At 44.9% G+C, this 19,546-nt stretch overlaps 1 protein-coding gene across 1 annotated transcript; it reads right to left on the bottom strand.

Moving 5' to 3' along the window:
• Positions 1–9,499: 9,499 nt before the first annotated feature.
• Positions 9,500–11,785, bottom strand: LOC140003972 (uncharacterized). Its single transcript, XM_072052912.1, has 2 exons — positions 11,647–11,785; positions 9,500–10,903 (listed from the first exon to the last, which is right to left on the bottom strand). The coding sequence occupies exon 2, from the start codon at positions 10,894–10,896 to the stop codon at positions 9,757–9,759; it is 1,140 nt and encodes a 379-aa protein (XP_071909013.1). The 5' UTR covers positions 10,897–10,903; positions 11,647–11,785; the 3' UTR covers positions 9,500–9,756.
• Between the last annotated feature and the right edge of the window lie 7,761 nt (positions 11,786–19,546).

The following is a 19,546-nucleotide window of genomic DNA, read 5'->3' as shown; positions in this document are numbered from 1 at the left end:
TAGTTGAAACCTGAAACCAAGGTTTATATGGCAAGAATTTAAGGACCATGAACAAGCGACTGCAAAAGCAAGATGAGGCGCACTAGTCCGAGCTCTACCTTGCCATCCTAGAGGCTACCAGTTTGTATACCAAGCCTAATAACTTCCTTCAGGACTTGATTGACATGGCTTAGCCGGTCTACTTGTTCAGCTTTACCTCAGCCATAGATCAAGTTCGCAAGATGTACCCCGAGTTGAACCTAGAAGCTCTGAGCAAACCATATAATTTCGATGCTAAGTAAGAGCGGCCATCTCGGCTCGGCTCATCCAATTCTAGGGCCGAGCCTCCACCAGCTTCAGTCACCTTAGCTCGTCATCACGTATGTACGGCCGAGGTTGGCCCTCTATCTGTAGATATCTCTTTTTGGATACTGTTCACGTTATGATGACTGACATCGCACTGAGAAGCTTAACATCTCCATGGCAGGAAGACAAGATGTTGACAAGGCCCAACCACTGCTGTGTCCTGTCAACGCAAATTAGACATGCACAGTCAATGTCAAATTTTAGGGAATTGGAATCCACTATCCTTCTCTCCAATCTATCTCCTATAAATATCTCTCCCACTCATTTTGAAGGATGCAGAGCCCCCGTTCTGGGCCTAGACACGTGGCAGCCCTGGAAGGCCAGAGTTGGGCTTGGACCCCAGGCCCATGGGAACCATCCTGGGGCACACCGCCGCTAGGGCTCCCCAGGGCTCCAGAGAACAATCCCGCAAAGGGCGGGGGGAATCCCCATCTAGCGCGGGATTGAGACTATCTCGGGCAGATTCCGAAACGTACGGAGGTTGGACTCTCGAGCGGGTATAAATGGTAACGCCCACCAACTACACAAGGTACGCTCCTTATTGGTGAAATATTCCCAACAGTTTTACTCATCGTAAATTCCGCTCACCGGAACACTAATTTGACCATCGGAGTGCCCCCGGGGACAACCTCGGGGGTCCCCTGCTAGTCCTTCTAGAGACCGTTCTTTGTTTGTTTTGCAGAATTGGGACACGCTCTTCTCATCAGCACGCCGAGCTCATCAGGTCAGCTCGGTCCGGGGAAGCTCAGCGCTTCTTCAGTTGGCGCCGTCTGTGGGAAATGAAAGGTAAGTGCAGTTGCGTTGATGGCGAGAACGCGTTCCAAACAAACCATAGAGAACACCGATCCCAGAGCCGGTGAGGAGTCCCGGCGAAGGGAGATGGAGGTGGCTCGGGACGCTGGGGGCTCAGCCCTTTCGGGGGAACGGAGACAGCAGATCCTCCAATTCATGGCGGAGAACCTCCCCATATTGGAAGACATGATCCGACAGGCGAAGGAGGGGGATGAAACTGGGGGCGCACAAACTTCTAAGGCGAAGGAGAAGGAGAAGGAGTCACCCCTCATTTCCTCAGAGGATGAGTCGCGGGACCTGCCCTCCAGAAGGAAAAGGCCACGAACTCCCCCTCGGCCACGAGCCTCGGTGGTCGGAGATAACGAGAGGTACTCCCGCGATCGGTCCGCCAGGGCCGACCGAGGAACCCTTCCCCGAGGAAGCCTGTGCGGGACGAGGCCGAGCGCTCCCCCGACCGATCTGTCAAGAGCCGACCGCCCAATCTTCCCCCTTGGAAGCCGGTCCGAGATGAACTCGAGCAGATCTTGCGGCCGCAATTGTACGAGAACAACTACACAGCCTCGCCCTTTATTCGAGGGATAGAGGACTACCCTCTACCCCGGAGATTCAAGATCCCGAACATTGAGCTGTACGATGCCTCGACCGATCCGGAAGACCACCTCTCGATCTTCCTGACACATATGCGTCTGCAAACAGCGGCGGACGAGATCCGTTGCAAGACCTTCCCCATGTTCCTGAAGGGTAGGGCCCGGCTCTGGTTCCAGGGTCTGGTACCGGGGTCTATCCGAAGTTTTTCTGAACTGGCAAGGCAGTTCGTCGCCCAGTTCATCTTTTCAAAGACTTATTCGAAGAACGCGGCTCACCTGATGGCAATCAGGCAGAAGCCGGACGAATCCCTGAGAAACTTCATGACCCGCTTCAACACGGAGAGCTTGCAGATCATGGACAAGGATGAGAAGGTTGTGATGGCCGCCTTCATGAACGGGTTCAGGACGGAGGAGCTCTTTTACAAGCTGGCCGAGAAGCCTCCCGGAGACCTGGAGGAGCTCTTGATCAGGGCGCACGCAACTGCTAACGCAGAGGAGGCCGCACGCCTGAAGCGGGAGTCAGATCGGGAGTTTGGAGATCGGAGAGGACGGGAAAACCTCCCCGAAAGCAAGGACGGTCCGGCCAAGAAGAACGTTTTCGACCGGCTCTCAAAGGAGAAAGCTCCAGCTCAACTGTCGCTTCCGGAGAAGGGGTACACCCCCTGACATGGCCTAGAGTTCAGATCCTGGCCGTTATGGAGGCGGAGGGCTTAGGGGAACGGCCGCCTAAGATGGGGACACCCCGGAACAAGAGAAACCAGAACCGGTACTGTGCCTTCCACCGTGATGTTGGACATGATACGGAGGGGTGCTGGGCCCTGCGGAAGGAAATCGAGGATCTGATCCAACGCGACTTCTTGGGATGATTTGTGCGGCAAGGTCGGCCAGGCCAGGAGTCAGGGCGTACCTACCGCGGAAATAGGGGCGAGGGCCAGCACCGCGACCGCCCTGAGTGCCGTGATATTCTCCGGGAGCGCTCTCCACAGGGGAAGAGAGCCACGCAGCCCGAAAAAATAGGCGACCTCCCCCCGAGGGGGATGATTCCCTGAAGCGCCTGCGCGTGGACGAAGAAATCACCTTCGGACCCAGGGATGCGGTTCCCCTGGCGTCCGGGAACTACGAGGTCATCGTGATAGACGTCGTAACCAATAACTATCAGGTGAAAAAAGTGTACATAGACCAAGGAAGTGCGGTGGACATCTTATTTTACCGGGTGTCCAAAGAGCTCGACTTGGAAGATGGACAGTTGACCCCGGTTCGGACACCTCTGGTGGGTTTCACCGGACCGCCCATCAACCCGGAGAGGATGATCACCCTGATGGTCACGGTAGGGCAGGCGTCAAAATGCCGGACCATCCCTGTCAGTTTTGTGGTGGTCAAACAGCAATCCCCGTACAATGTGTTCCTGGGTCGGCCCGCCTTGAACGCCCTCCGAGCTATTCCCTCTTCGCTCCACCTCAGCGTCAAATTCCCCACCCCAGGAGGAATAGCCGAGGTCCATGGAGACCAAGAGGTGGCTAGACCTTGCTACTTGGCCATGTTCCGGGGACAGGAGAAGGTGGTCGCCCAGACGACCAGTTTGGAGCCCTACATCTCGGGGGAGGAGGCCCGACAGTTGGATACCCAGGACGAGATCGAGGAGTTCCCCTTGAGAGAGGACAGGCCAGACCGGGTCCTCCGCATCGGCCCGTCGTTACCTTCCGAGGAGAAAGAGGGTTTGAAGGCCCTGTTAAAGGAATACTCCCGGGTCTTCGCGTGGACGGTTGAGGACATGCCCTGGATTCCAACTGATCTGACCGTCCACCACCTCAACGTCGATCCCCGCTTCAAGCCGGTGAAGCAGAAGAAGAGGAGTTTCGCCCCAAAAAGGAATGAGGTGATCAAGAAGGAGGTCGGCAAGCTGCTGGAATCCAAGATCATCCTGGAAGTGTATTACCCGACCTGGTTAGCCAACCCCGTCTTGGTGAAGAAGGAGGATCAGTCTTGGAGAATGTGCGTAGACTTCACAGATCTCAATAAGGCCTGCCCAAAGGACTGCTTCCCCTTGCCAAGGATCGACAGGTTAGTAGATTCTACTGTGGATTTTGACGTTTTGTATTTCTTGGATGCCTTCAAGGGATACCACCAGATAGAGATGGCCGAGGAAGACCGAAAAAAGACTTCTTTCATCACTGAGGAAGGAACTTACTGCTACCGGACAATGCCGTTTGGGTTAAAAAACGCTGGAGCTACCTACCAGCGCCTGGTCAATAAATTATTCCAGAATCAGATCGGCAAGAGTATGGAGGTCTACGTGGACGATATGATCGTCAAGAGCCGAACTGGTCGGCGGCTCATTCCCGACCTGAGGGGGATCTTGAATATCCTGTGGGAGAGTCGGATGCGGCTGAATCCGAAGAAATGCACCTTTGGGGTTAAGTCGGGAAGATTCCTAGGTTTCTTGGTATCCCGAGAGGGGATCCGGGCCAACTCGGATAAGCTCCATGCTATCATGGACATGGGTCCTCCGAGGAACGTAAAAGAGGTCCAGCGGCTCACGGAAAGAATGGCCGCCCTGAGTAGGTTCCTCTCGCGCTCCGCGGTGAGGGGGCTACCCTTCTTCCGAATTCTAAAAGCGCCTAAGGATTTTCAATGGACTGAGAAATGCCAGAGAGCCTTCGCCGACCTAAAAGCATACCTGGTCGAGCTGCCCACTTTGACCGCTCCGGAGTCGGGAGAAACCCTGTTCCTATACCTGTCTGCTTGTAACGAGGCCGTTAGCGCGGTTTTGGTTCGGGAGGACAGATACTCAAGAAGCCTGAGGTCTCGGGCAGAATGACCAAATGGGTCGTCGAATTGGTCGAGCATGACATCGGCTATCAGCCCCGCACCGCCATCAAAGCTCAGGCCATGGCCGACTTCCTTGCCGAAGGGTCCAGTTTGTCTATGGCCTAGTCTAGCTCTTTGCCCGAAGAGGTACGGCTGGGGGAGCCCTGGGTGCTGTTTGTAGACGGGGTCTCGAGCAAGGAAGGGAGCGGAGCCGGCCTGCTGCTCACCTCGCCCAACGGGGAAGAGCTGACCTATGCACTCAGATTTGACTTCCCGGCGTCCAACAATGAGGCGGAGTACGAGACCCTATTAACGGGATTGCGGATAGCCCACTAGATGGGTATAACTGCGATCAAAATTCGGAGTGACTCACAGCTCGTAGTTTGCCAAGTTCGCGGGGAGTACGAGACCAAGGAGGACATCATGAAAAAATACTTGGCCAAGGTACGAGAGGCAATGACCCTGTTTGATGTTTTCGAAATCGAGCGGGTGCCGAGATCACAAAACAAGCGCGCGAACGCCCTGTCAAAACTGGCGTCCTCCTCGTTTGATCACCTGAACAAAGAGGTCCTGGTGGAGGTAGTCAAGCAAAAAAGCATCGATCCGGTCCAGGTCATGGCCATAGACAGCCCGGACTCTTGGATGACTCCACTCGTGGATTTCCTCAACTCGGGTATCCTCCCTGAGGACAAAATTGAGACTCACCGACTACAGCTCAGGGCTACCAGGTACGCCTACGCTGGAGGGCTCTCTACAGGAGGTTATATTTGTCTCCCTGGGGCGACTATGTTCTTCGAGAAGTTCATGAAGACCTATGCGCGGCGCATGTGGGATCTCGGGTGCTGGCCAAAAAGTGCCTACTCCTAGGCTACTATTCGCCCTCAGCGTTTCATGATGCCACGACGCTAGTTCAGCAATGCCGAGCTTGTCAGGTGCACGCCCCGCTGCGTCACCAGCCAATTCAGGAGATGGTCCCCATCCACAGTCCTTAGCCCTTTGTCCAGTGGGGAATAGACCTGCTGGGGCCTTTTTTCCGGGTTCCCGGGAGATACGAACACCTCGTGGTGGCCATCGACTACTTCACAAATGTCTTGATATCTGACAATGGGCGACAGTTGGCTGAGAACCCCTTCAGGAGCTGGTGCGCCGAGCTCGGGATTAGCCAACACTTCACTTCGGTCGGTCATCCCCAGGCTAACGGCCAAATGGAAAATGTTAACTGGACCATTCTGTAAGAACTAAAAACTAGGTTGGAATTGGCCCAGTCTAACTGGCGAGAGGAACTTCCTAGTGTCCTCTGGGCCTACCGAACTACGCCGAGAACAGTCACTCATGAGTTCTCTTTTTCCCTGACTTATGGGACGGAAGCCGTGGTACCAGCAGAGATCGACCTCCCATCACCTCGGACACAGAATTTCGTTGCGACAAATAATGGAGAAGAACTGAGGTGTAACTTGGACATGCTGGAGGCCAAACGCGAGGAAGCGGCGATACGGATGGCTAAGTACAAGAGTCAACTCGTCCGCTATCATAACGCGAGAGTGAGGAATACGCAGTACCAGCCGGAAGATCTCGTCCTAAGAAAAAACTCAGTTAATCGGGTCCATAGTTCCAACAAACTTGACCTAAATTGGGAGGGGTCGTACAAAGTCCTGGAGACGAGCCGAACTGGTTACTGCAGGCTTGCGAAATTAGATGGAGTAGAGGTACCCCGCACTTGGCACTTTTCGAACTTGCGATTGTTCATAGGTTAGACTGATCCAAGGTGTTTTACTGTCTATTCTGTGGAACCTCCCTTTTCTGTTTTTGCCAAACTAAATAAATGTCCGACTTCGAACCTTCATTACAAAATTTATCGAAACCATTCGCTTTGAACTGTCATGCTATTTGATTGTTAATTTTACATTAGCACACTTAACGGGGGGCAATGAATGAATGAGATGTTTTTAAAGTTTGGGAGTTTGACGCTCGACCCAGGAGATCGGCGTAGCTCAAAGCCTTGAGGTCGAGTGTTCGGCCCAGGAGGCCGGTACGTCGCTTCGGTTGTTAGAATTCGGTTGCTAATAGTTTGATGGTTTGTTATCCTTGATAATTTAGTTGCTAGCTTAAAGTGGGATGCATGCTCGACCCGAGGGGCCGGCACGCTGCCTTGATGGATCAATTTGGTGCTCGACCCAGGAGGTCGGCGTATTGCTTTGATTACTAGAGTTCGGCGCAAGCAAAAATTGTGAGTTGAGAATAGATATTTCCATTCGGATTTATATGTACATTCAAAACTTACCTATTACAAAACTTGCCGAGCTATATATAAAAAAAAAAAGAAAAAAAAAACCTAGCTAAAGCCCAGCCTAGCCTACTGGCTCCTTCCCGAGAGCCCTGCCGGGAGCGTCACCCTCCTCCAAGGGAATCTCCGCCAGTTAGGCTCCCACGCCGCTTCTGCCCACCAGGTCCTTTAAGGCATACCCCTTGCAGTACCCATCGAAGAGCCAGTCTGACTTCTCCTCGGCGGCAGGGTTGTAGTTCTTAAACGCCGCCAAGTCGAAGCCAGGCAGGCCGAGCTCCTTCTCCTGGTTCAGGGCCCGCGTGAAGCCGACCTGAAGAATGGGCTGGTTGAGGAGGGCAACATCTTCAGCAAACTGTTCGGAAGAGATGAACTCCCGAAGCTCCAGGCTGACGGTGCCGGAGAGCTCAATGGCGTGGTCCGCCCTTAACTTCTCCACGCCCGCCCTCTCCCGGTCCAGCTCTGACCTAGTGGAGGCGAGCTGGACCTGAGCCGTTTCCAGCTCCTTCTCGGTCTTGCCCAACTTGGCCTTAAGGGAGTCCGCCTCCTCAAGGGCATGGGCAAGGCTTTGCTCTGTCTCCCGATTCTTTTTCTGCAGTTTCTCCAAATCGGGAGATAGCTCGGAGAAGCGGGTCGCCAGAGTAGCCCCAGCGGCATTGGCCTGAGGAAAGGAAAAGGAAATGAACATTCTACGGAACCGAGCTGGACAGCCTAGGCACTAGTGCCCTGAGGGGTAGGGGGCTTACTTGGGCTTGGGTGGTGTAGTACATGTCCTGGAGTTCGGACGAACTCGCCAGCTCCATCCACCTCCTGTCGCGCGGGAGGACCGATCCCGCTACCAGCTCGCGAACCACCTCGGGGAACTGGGCTCGGTCGTTGATGGATAGCCCCCAAGATGGACAGAAGCGGCGAGGGTCGTGCATGGAGGGGGCCACGTGGCGGAAATGCCACAGACTGGGGGCGGCGTCTCCCGAGAGTGCTCCTCCGCGGAGCTGATCCCCAGGTGGACTGGACCCGCATAGGGGGCTCCCCCCGACGTTAGCAGGAGAGGAGATTGTGCCGGAGGGGGCGCGATTACAAACTATTACCAACAATTAATCATACATTGATTCTCCCTTCGTTGTAGAGAAGTTGCGACCGTAAATTTATGGTAAAAAAGTTACATGTGTGTGTATGTATATAATTTTGTTTTCAGGAATTTATTTGCCTTTTGTTCTTCTGTTTTTAAAAACTTCAAATTCATGTAGTAATTAATTTAATCTGTTTAAAAGTTGCAAAATTTGGTTTTTCTGTTAACAAATAATTAAATAAACGATTCCATAATATATGAGTTAGATATAATAGAGTTCATTCAACCCAAAACGTCGAAGACGATGAGGCCTAAACGACAGAAACACACAATAGTAAAAAACAATTTATGCAGGCAGCAACTAGGGCTCTAAGGAAATAAATTATATAGCGCTTGATTAATGTGAATATGTCGATCAGAAAATAACAAACTATAGATCATTAACAAACAAAATGAAAGGAATGTAATCGCGTAAAACATGCATACATGATACATAGGACGTAAGCCATCGGGACATGCGGCTCATCGACGCTGCTAACAGTTCCAGGGCAAAGCACATATGCTTTCTAGTATTTTACGTACAAAGAAATACACTAGATGTTTAATTTTTATTAATTACGTAAAATTGCCTAATTATCTTATTGCTTTCAACTAATTGATTTATTTGTTACTTAAAGGTAGTGCAACTGCATCTTTTTGGCTCCACATTATTTGGCCAAAAATTAAGGATATTTAAAGGTTGACTTCAATCTTTTCTTATACCAGAACAATCAACAATTAGAAGTTTTTATTACGAATTTGAAGGAATAAAAGTGTACTAGGTGCCTTTTGATTTTTATTTTGTCAACACAGTTTGTGAAAAATAAAATTCTAGTTGAATGAAAATTGTCGGATACAATTTACTTGGCTAGCTTGGAGCTTATATCAAGAACTAATTCCTTCCTTCTTTGCTATTGTTTTGGCTCCAAGAATTTGACTGAGATCTTAACAATCTTAATGGAAAAGGAAAAAAAGGTCATTCCATATCTACCAACGGATGGTCTTTGAGTTCAAAAATTTTTCCCTAGAAATTAAAGTTAGCTATAAGCCCACTTCCACAACATTTTAAATGCCTTTAAGAGATAATGAATGTAAGGTTTGCGTTAACTTTTTTTTTTTCATTATTCGTTGATCCAGTCCAACTCAAAATTCTCTCGTCCTTTTCTGTAATTATTAGCTCCTTTTTTCATGAACATTGATCTTCAAATGGAGTCTTGAAAACTTTTACTTGGAAAATCCAGAAGAGACGGAAAGGATGAAATGCTTGCTTTTAGTAATTATTCTCCTGTTGATTCATCAAACAGAATTTGAAGTTCAAATCAATGATTTTACAAAAGAAAACATGTATCACATGCACAGAGATGATGAAAGTGTTTGCACTGTTATATCTTAGCAAAGATGGATCAAGAAAGTTAGCAAATCCAATCCTTGATCACCTTTTGCAAACAACCACCCTGACCATTTTGCGAAACATGGATAAATCCACACGCAATATCATGGAAGGACTAAGATTCCTAATATTGTAACGGCCAGATTATTGACGTCAAGGTATTGGTTAATGCAGGAAGAACACTAAGCTGATATCAATAAAACCCAATAATTAGTAATAAACATCAAGAAGTTCACTACAGATAATCCCCCTTTACGGGCATAGAAGCGATAAAATTAGTGCACGGACGCCAGCATTTCGTTGCTAACAGACACAGAGACAAAAAGAACACATGAATGCTCCAAAGATTTTCAAATCCTCAGCTGCATATGCTCTGAATATCAACCTTAATTGCGATGACTGTAGCTAAATAGGTTCACCCAAGTCTTAAAAAACTTTTTCTGTCTCACATTGCGAACACATAGATGGTCTCGCACAGACCTGGGGCACTAAATTTAAGAGTGGATTCCATCACATCTGCACATCCCAAGCCTCCATCTTCACCTTTCCAAACCTTAAACTTGACAACTGTCAGCTCTTCAGGGCATTCGTCCCGTTCATCTGCTTGGGAAACAAGACAAAAGTCACCTCCTCCTAGATCAACAAAATGAGAATTAGCACGGGGCCGTATGCCGTTCAACAAGGTCAGCCTTCTGGCAACTTTCCCACGAACAATCTCAAGAGCGACTACAGGGGGGTTGAAATAAGGCACGTTGCACAACAAGAAATCCTCATACAAGATGGCATCTTCAACAAATGGAAATGGAGGACCAATAGCATCACTTAAATAGTACTTATAATCTTCTAGGCTTTCCATTAAAAAGTACTTTTCTTCAGAGCTCATAATATCACTATCATAGAAACCAGCAAATAAATCGCAAGCTTCCCATGTCCAATTTTTAGTGTCAAAAGCACACGAGCCAGCCATATTTGAAACACATAATTTATTATCAATAACCACGTATGAATAAGGGAAAGCACCAAAAGTAGATGGACTCAAGAAAGGGGGGCCATCTAGACCAGTCCATTCATTTTTTGAAGGATCATAAACCTCAAAGACTGTTTCACGTCGTCCATAATCTAAGATTGGGGGCCGAGAGAGGGCATAGAAAAGACCACCAATTTCTACTACAATGGGCAAAAACTTCCCCCATTTCATTGAGCTTCTTATTCCAGAATGCAGATAACTTTTTCCTCCAAGAGGGAGATGCGTGAACCTCAACTCTCGGACCAAAGAATTTTGGTCAATACTGTCCTCGCCAAAAATTTCACCACCAACACCATAGAGAATACCGTCTGCACAACAAAAGCCCATAGCATAAGGTAAGGTCGTGTCACTCCATTCAACCACGTCTTGGAGCCGATTGTCGTGCTCAGATGAACCGCCAGACAAATGCGATAATGAAACAGACTTCACAGCATACCACATTGGATTGAGAGGAAATACAACGGGCATGAGACACACGAAGAGATGCTTGTCAGGTTCAAATTTTTGCCTCTTTGGTATGGGTTGGGAAGATAGCATATCAGCTTCTTGTACACTCATGTTTAGCCTTACAAAATAATATACATATTCATTGATATATCATCTTCAACTCAACAAGCTATGCATGGAAAAAGAACATAAAACTGCAACGAAAACTATCAAATGGAGGGAAAAAAAAGTGTAACCATTAAACAATTGCTTATTCATCTACTCCATCAGACCAGATCAGATTTCAAAATGAAAAATGACATAAAAATAACCAAAAAAATAAAGAAATCTACTTTGCTTGAAAGAGCTCGACAAAGGGACAAAGGGACAAAGGCAAAATGCAAGAGTAACTGTCAACGGAAGAACAAACCAAAGGAATAAACAACTATATTATATTCGCTGTCTCATCTCCTAAAGAAATTAGCTCAGATTTCCACAAAAGATTGAAAAAAAAAGAGTAAAATACCAGATAATAGAAAAGAAAACAAAGGAGAATACCTTAGCAGTAAAACCCCAAATAAAATGAGAAAATAAAACTGCAACAAACCTATGCATCAACGAAATAGTAAACAGGAATATCAGAAGTAAAATATCAGATTCGCTCTCTGATCTCCGCAGAAACCAAGTCAAATTTCCAGAAAAATTAAAATATCAGATAATAATAGAGCAGAAGGGGAAAAAAGGGAAGAAGGAGAGGCCTTTAGCAGTGAGAGCTAAAACAAAAAGATAAAAAAAAACCTATGCACAACGAAATAACAAAAATATCAGAAGTTTGTTAGCAGATTTCTGAATAGCGAAGGCGATAAATAGATCTGAAGATACCTCTTGCAGAAGCGGTTGAGTTGGGCAAAATAAAAAGTAAAACACAAGAAGGGCAAAGGACGCCGATTCTATTGCAGCTTTCAATTCCTAAATTTCCCCGGCATCATCCCCTTCCTTGGATTAACATGCTGTTCATTTTATAAGCCGTCTACCACAAGGACCGTCGCCCGCCGCCTCAAGTTTATTGTAATTATTTGGGCCCCTTCTCCTTTTCCTGGATTGGGTTTTTTGTAGGGTCAACTGGCTTCAATCCTCGGGCTTATGAGTTATTAATTGAGTTGGATCAACCGAATCTTAGGATAGGTCATGCAGACGCACTTTTCAGATGGACTTTGCTGAATTTATACTTGGGAGTGAGGCGGCCCAATATTAAAGTGAATCGAGCTTTTGAATGACTGACAGAAAAACAATCACTTGCCTTAGCTGAGCAAATTAAGTGTGCTTGGATAGGAGATTATTTGTTAAAATCTATTTGCTTACATTACCATCACAATTTTCAACACACCTTTCTATCTTTTCAATTATCTTTTTATCTCACATACATTATATCACAAAAAGTGCTACAGTAATTATTTCAAATAATATTTCAAATAATTTCCTATCCAAACACACCCATACGAGAATATGATAAAGCTTTTTATTTAACACAAAAGATTCGAAATATGAGTTTAATCAATATTTAATTTAGCATCGACCAATATTTAACTCTGTCAACGAGAGAACAAACAAAAGGAATAAACAACTAGGCCTCGTTTGGTAAGTGAGTTTTTTGGGTGTATGTCTAAAATTTTACTGTAGTTTACTGTAGAAGTTTTTAAAAAAATTTTGAAGTGTGTTTTTTGAATATTTTAAAGTGTATAGTCTAAAAATTTCGAAATTTTTTTTGAGATTTACTGTAGCTAAAGTTTTTAAAAAAAAACTTGTAGCAGACAAATTTGGCAAAAAACTTGTTTTCCAAACAATGCCATATTACATTCGCTCTCTCATTAACATATCTAGTCTATGCGGGTATGCAAGAAGTTCCAATTGAGTTTCAATTGCTGATGTGGCGCATTCTCATTGGCCAATTAATGGTAGTCCTCCTCCAATTAATTGAGTTTGTGAATTAAATTAAGGACAGAATTGAGATTTCATCTCCTTGTCTACCTATCCAAATTACTAGACCTACGTAGTAGTGACCAGAAACCCTATCGCAACATCTTCTCCTCCAAATACTAGAGGGCTGCCGTCTGCTTCTCTCGTCGATCCCTTCTCCAAACCCCAGAGTTTTCAATTTTTGTTGTAAGAGAGGGTATTTGATGACAATCCCGATTTTCATGTCCTTTAGAATTGCCATCAGCACAATTCTTGATGCTGATCTTTTTGTATAAATTAGAGAAGTTCTATTGCTTTCTCTTGTACTTAATTGTGTTTTGGTACATTTCAACGTCAAGTTAATAAGTTCGTTTTGTGCTTTCTTTTTTTGAATATTTGGCTTATGTTTGAGGTACTATTGAGGTAGATTTTGCCTGAAATTGAGAGTTATGGTCATTTTTGTAATTTGTCCCTCATTCTTCAACTGGTGCATTATGTTTATTAGATTTAATGACCCATGGTTTCTTCTTCTTTTTTTTTCAATTAATAAGACCTTTGTTCATTAAATCTTTTTCGTCTCAGGAAAGTATTGTTGTGTCACTGATTTTTTGTTCATCTGATTTTGCATTTTTATGTTATTGTCCTTACACGAAGAAAGATAACAACACCTACTTTCATTCTTTTCTGTTCTCCAGGGATATATACTTTTGAAGTTTTTTTATTTTTGTTTTTTTGGCTGATAATAACGTTGTTCTTTTGATTTCTATCTCTCAGCTCTCAAATCCTTTGAATTTTTTCTTTTTGTCTTGCTATTACTTTTGTGTGACGCCCCCGCTTCTCCCAAGGGCGAACCCTAGGGTGTCGCCGGGACGCCTGCCTAACTCGCGCCAGGATTTGAAATTTCAAAACAATAAAACTAGATAAACCAAAAGCATACTATTCACAACATAGCCAACTCCAAAAGAGTTCTATTTACATCCTCAAAAGCAGCTAGTCAAATCACTATATTACATTATGATAACAACCAGCAGAAAGTAGACCTTAAGGAGGATCCTTACACAAACCACCAAAATAAAAACAACCATCTTAATTGTCCACCTATTACAAGCAAATCTAGCTATACTAGTGAATGTGCCAAGGAGTTCCCCGCGTCGTCCCCTGCTAAGAAAAACAAAGGAAACGGGGTAAGCTATATGCTTAGTAAGTAAACGGGGTAAAAGCGTAAATTTCGCATTTAAATAAACAACTATTTCACAAAAATGCCAAATCAAGTGCAAAAGTAACAATACAAAGGAATGATCCGTCGACCACAAATAAGGTCCGTAGAACTCCACTTGTACACCCATATAACACATTATCACTCTCACTGGCCAGTCACCTCACAAACTTGCTCGAGCGAATGAAATTGAGCTTGGTTCACAAGCTCGGTTCACAAACTTGGTCCACATTTGAACCTACAAATTTGGTGACCTCAGACCAGGTTGGACTGGTTTATACCAAGCCCCGGCTAGCTCGAATAGTCCATCTAGGTTGGAAGATCGATCCCAACTCACAAACGTCACCCCGAGCTACAAGTTCAAGGGGCTCAAACCCAAAATAATTCATTTAAACATGTCATGTATAAATATGCATGTAAATTATGGTTTAGGTCGAGTGCGATAAAGTACACCCTCACCTAGGTACCCTTTCATTCACCTTAAACACATAAACAAGTCATATACAAAACGGCTCGAATACTTACTCAAAATACAAAAGTAGCACAAGAGCAAAAATCACTTCGTGTGTGTTAGCTAGTAGTAGGCCCCACCGGCTCCGCCTAACTCACCACCGTCTGAAATAAAAGATTGCATCACATCATATCACAAACGGCTACAAACATGTATAAAACAAGTAAAACGGCAAAATTGGCACATGCAAGTGCGGAAACGGCAAACGAAAACGTAAACGGCCGGCAACGGAAATGGCAGATTTGGCACCTAAGACCGTTTTGATCAAATTTCAGGTTACGGTTATCGAATCAAAGTGCATGAGGTACTGTTACGAAGCTAAAAAGAAGGGTTACAATTTTCATGAAGACACTTTAATCTAGATCTGAATGGAAGCAGGTCGAAATTATGAAAAACAGTACCAAAATTTGCATTTTAGGGTGACGGACAAGGTTTGATTGCTGGACCATAACTCACAGTTCAAAAATCCAAATCAAGAAATTTCAAAGGCGTTGGAAAGCTAAGACATAAGGCTATAACTTTTGTATTTTGACCCAAAACTGAATCAGTACAGAGCATAAGGAAAAAGGGGTTCAAAATTCCTGTCAGAACTGTCCAAATTCGAAGGCAGTTCTGACAACTGATCTTGTTCTGGTCGTAACAGAAGCTACGGAACTCGAATTTCGATGCACTTTATACCGTTTCGAAGCTAAGACCAAGATCTACATTTCTTATGAAGAGGTCAACACCCAGTTTGTACATTATCAAAACAGACAGAACATGGTCAGAAGCAAAATTCAAAAACGTAACACAATCCAGTGTACAAAATAGGTGCAAGTTGTTTGGCTATAACTCGGGTTACACTGATCCGTTTGACCTAAAATTTTGCAGGCATATTCATGACTTAAGAGGCTACAACTTTCATGTTTTAAGAAACTTTTGAATCAGCACGTAGCATAAAGAAAAATGGAACTCAAGTATGGATTTGTGGACTGCCCTGTTTTTCCAGATTTGCCGATTTTGTGCGCCGCAAACGCATGGTCCGTTCTATGATTCTCATGCAAATTTTCTAACCAAATTCCTACCAAATAAACACACATATACTAACTTCTAAATGGCCTACAAATGGGCCGAAACTTTCCCTCTAAGTCACCATAAAATTACCAAATACTAACCAAAATCCCTAACCTCACTTCATTTGCACCATTGAACTTATTCTAACAATCTACTAACCAAATCCTAACCAACTAAACTCTAGCCAAGCTAAACTGACCTAATGGAGTCTAGGGTTTCATGTTCAAAATCTGATTTTACTAACAATTAACCACACAAGTGAAATTAACACATCATAGGCTCCATATACAAGCCAAACAATTATCCAAATCAACTTGAATAACTATGAAGCAAGAAACCCTAATTCTTTTATAAGCTTAACCGAAATTTGGGCAGCAATAAACCACTAAAATAAACCATCAATCAACACCATAAACACCACATGAATCATACAAGTTCATAATCACAACAAAGCTTCACTTTTATAGCTTCAAAATTAATTCCCCAACTTTAACTTCCAAGAGAAAGATAATTTTACCTTCAAATAGGCTTTGTAGTTGATCAAACCTCAACAATCAAGTATCCAAGTTGATCCCTTACTCTCCAAAAGCAAGATGGAAGGCTAGAAGATGAAGAACTTGAAGGAAATTTCCTCTCCTTTCTCAGGCTAACTCTCGGCCCTTCTCTCTCTCTCTTCTTGGCTTGTTTTGTTTTTTTTTGTCTTGTGATTATCTTACAAATCCTAAGGTGTAATATAAGTCAAGGCTTATTGAAGATATTTTTCTAACAACCAATCACATAAAAGCTCCAAGTTTGCTCTTTAGCCCTCACACCTTCAACTTTGCATTTGATCAACTCTTGCCCTTAAACATTTGAAAAGCTTTCAATTTACTCCATAGGTTACCAACTTAATCTAATCTAAAACGCTTAACCACACTTAATTACTTCACTAACCACCCTCCTATATGAATCATCTATATTTAAATATACTTTATCCCACATAAACGCAAGTAAACAATAACTTTTTTTGTCAAAGGCAAAATTAGGATTTTAAACCAACTTAAAACTTCTAATAGATCATAACACTAGAGGTTTTGCTCATTTAAGGTTTCTAACCTTCTTAAACTTATTTAACATATATAAAATGGATCAAATTCTATACTTATTTATACTAAAACACACACTAGCATCACTAACTTTAATTACAACTTGAACTTGTGATTAATACAAAACTAGGGTTTCAATCCTAACCCGAATTAGGGTTTTCTCCTCAGCTCTAAAACTCCAATTTTACCGTACAAATAATGAATATCACCTAATATCAAACTTAAGAACTGACTGGGGTCTCACAACCTCCCCCATTTAGAACAATTTCGTTCTCGAAATTAATTTCTTTGTTCGCGAACCATGAAATGTAGGGTTTACAAAAGAGGGCGTGGCACCAGGGTCTTTGAAAAGACTTGCGGTACGCCGAAAAGAGAGAGCGTACCTTCGATGCTCGCCGAAGGGTCAGTCACCTCTTGTTGACCCAATGCATAAACTCTTGCTGGTCCTTTGGGTCGATTTCCCTCTGCATTCGTCGGTTTGGTTGTGGTCCCTGCTGTTGGTGACTTAAGTCCTTCCTTCTGCATCTTAGGGCACTGGGCAATCAGATGTTCGGTGCTACCACATTTAAAGTATTTTCGTACCGAACTATTTTTTCAGCAATTTTTATCGGTATAATTGCCCCCACAGAAATCACAGGTTGGCTTAATGCCCGCACTTGACCCTCCACGCTGGGTACTCCTCTGGAGCTCTTGCCCTACCTGACCTCTCCCAAAATTATTCAGAATCCTTGCAGGTCGTGGCCCATCTGTTCCTTTACTCGTCTTAAAAGGTGACTCGTTTCTCGAGTTTTGTCCGGTCGCAACGTTGGAGCTAGGTTGTTTTCTTTTTCGGTCATGGAAAGATTTTACTTGTCCCCTAATTGCCTCAATTCTTTGTACCTTTTCTAGTGTCTGACTAAATGTGTCCAGCTGTGCGGCCGCTAGTGCTTCCTGGATTTCCACATTTAAATCTTGAACGAAGCGGCGGATTCATTTTTGCTCCATTAGCACCAACTCTGGAGCAAAACGGGAGAGCTTTGTAAACTAGGTCTCGTACTCCGCTACATTAGATGTCCCTTGACGCATGCGGATAAAATCATCTTCCCGTTTCTCTTGCACAATGGGCGGTAGATATTTTTCATTAAATTCCCGTGTAAAATTAACCCATGTCCAGAGGATCTGTTCGCGCTCCCACTTGGCTTTAATCACATTCCACCAAATTCGAGCAGGCCCCTCAAAATGAAAAACAGCAAAAGATACATGTCGTTCCTCCAAATACCTAAGTGCGGCAAATATATCCATCATGCGGTCCATCCAACCCTCCGCTAGGTCAGGGTTATGCCCACTTATAAATTTTGGAGGTGCAAATTTTTGAAACCGTTCTAAAGTACGGTCCTCTCCCCTATGATTACCCGGATTATGTCCAAGATTCTCGGTACTGCTCCCCTGGCCTTGTTGATTTACCATCCGTTCTAGCAGATCAGCCATCCGTAGCTACTTGATCCGGCTCATTTTCATTTCCTCCTTCAGAGCCTCGTCCTTGCCCTCTATCTCTACCTCAACCATCGGAATCCATCTGGGTTCAAAAGTCTATAAATCGAAATATAACATGTACTTATTATTCAAACTATGAACAAAATAAAAAACACATAGCATATGCACAAAAGACTTGCAAAAGATAAGTTCAGAAGATTATACTCAAATATATACATATATTTACAGAGTCACACCAAAAGATATACAAATTACCCGACCTCCAGTCGGTACAAAATTCAATATACACATGAGCACTCCGACTCCAAAAATCTAGTTAGTCAACCAAATAACAAAAGAAATTAGCCATGCCAGTTCTAACAAAAGTAACCCGCCAGCTAATAAAAAAAAGTACAAAAGCGACCCTAAACGCCTCCCCTAGGGCCCCGATTCCCAACGTAATCTAAAGTGTCCACTTCATCCATCATCTCTGGACTGGTAGCTCGTGGTAGTGCCTCTGCGGCCACATCTAATAGGACCTCACAGTCCAAAATGATACTCCGGGCTCTCTCTCTCGGCTACCCCTTCATGGCGAAGAGGTGCTGGTGTGTGTCATGGACCTGACGACGAAGAGTATCCGTCCTCTCCTCCTCAACTCGGAGCCCCTGCTCTAAATCCCTAATGCGCAGCTCCAAATCCCTAATGCGCCTAACCTGCCTGTGGTCAAACTTTCTAGCCTCCTCCAGCTGTCTAGCCAAGCGATCAGCCACCTTCTCCAGGCGACGTCGCTCATCGTCCACTGCCAGGACGATCTCATCAGGGTAGCCGAAGGTGTGTCGACACTCACAAGGCCGATCCAGCTAACCAAAAGGGGAAAACAGCGTATACGGCTCCCCATGCCTCCTCTAATATCGGATCTCTCGCCTACGTAACACCCGGTTCACCGAGCCCCCTGCACTCGGAGGTCTCGGTCCCGGTCCCACGTCGCTGGGTCCCGCACCACTAGAACTACCCGGATCCATACCTACAAAACATTAATCCGTCAGTTCACCGGCATTTCAAATTAAAATATATCATTCATCTTAAAAGAATCAAATATGCCTAGTGCCTATCGCGTATGTCTCACTTGCCCAAGTCCTCAAACCTAGGCGCTCTGATACCACCTGTGACGCTCCCACTTCTCCCAAGGGCGAACCCTAAGATGTCGGCGGGACGCTTGCCTAACTCGAGTCAGGATTCGAAATTTCAAAACAATAAAACTGGGTAAACAAAAGCGTACTATTCATAATATAGCCAACTCCAAAGAGTTCTATTTACATCCCCAAAAGCAGTTAGTCAAACCACCATATTACATTATGATAACAACCAGCAGAAAGTAGACTCTAAGGAGGGTCCTTACACAAACCACCAAAACAAAAACAATCATCTTAATTGTCCAACTATTACAAGCAAACTTAGCTATACTAGTGAATGTGCCAAGGAGTTCCCCGCGTCGTCCCCTGCTAAGAA

Source organism: Coffea arabica, chromosome 6c (genome assembly GCF_036785885.1).
Source record: "Coffea arabica cultivar ET-39 chromosome 6c, Coffea Arabica ET-39 HiFi, whole genome shotgun sequence".
NCBI classification, from domain to species: domain Eukaryota; kingdom Viridiplantae; phylum Streptophyta; class Magnoliopsida; order Gentianales; family Rubiaceae; genus Coffea; species Coffea arabica.
Note: the sequence above shows the minus strand (reverse complement) of the source record. Positions and strands in the feature narration are given on the sequence as shown.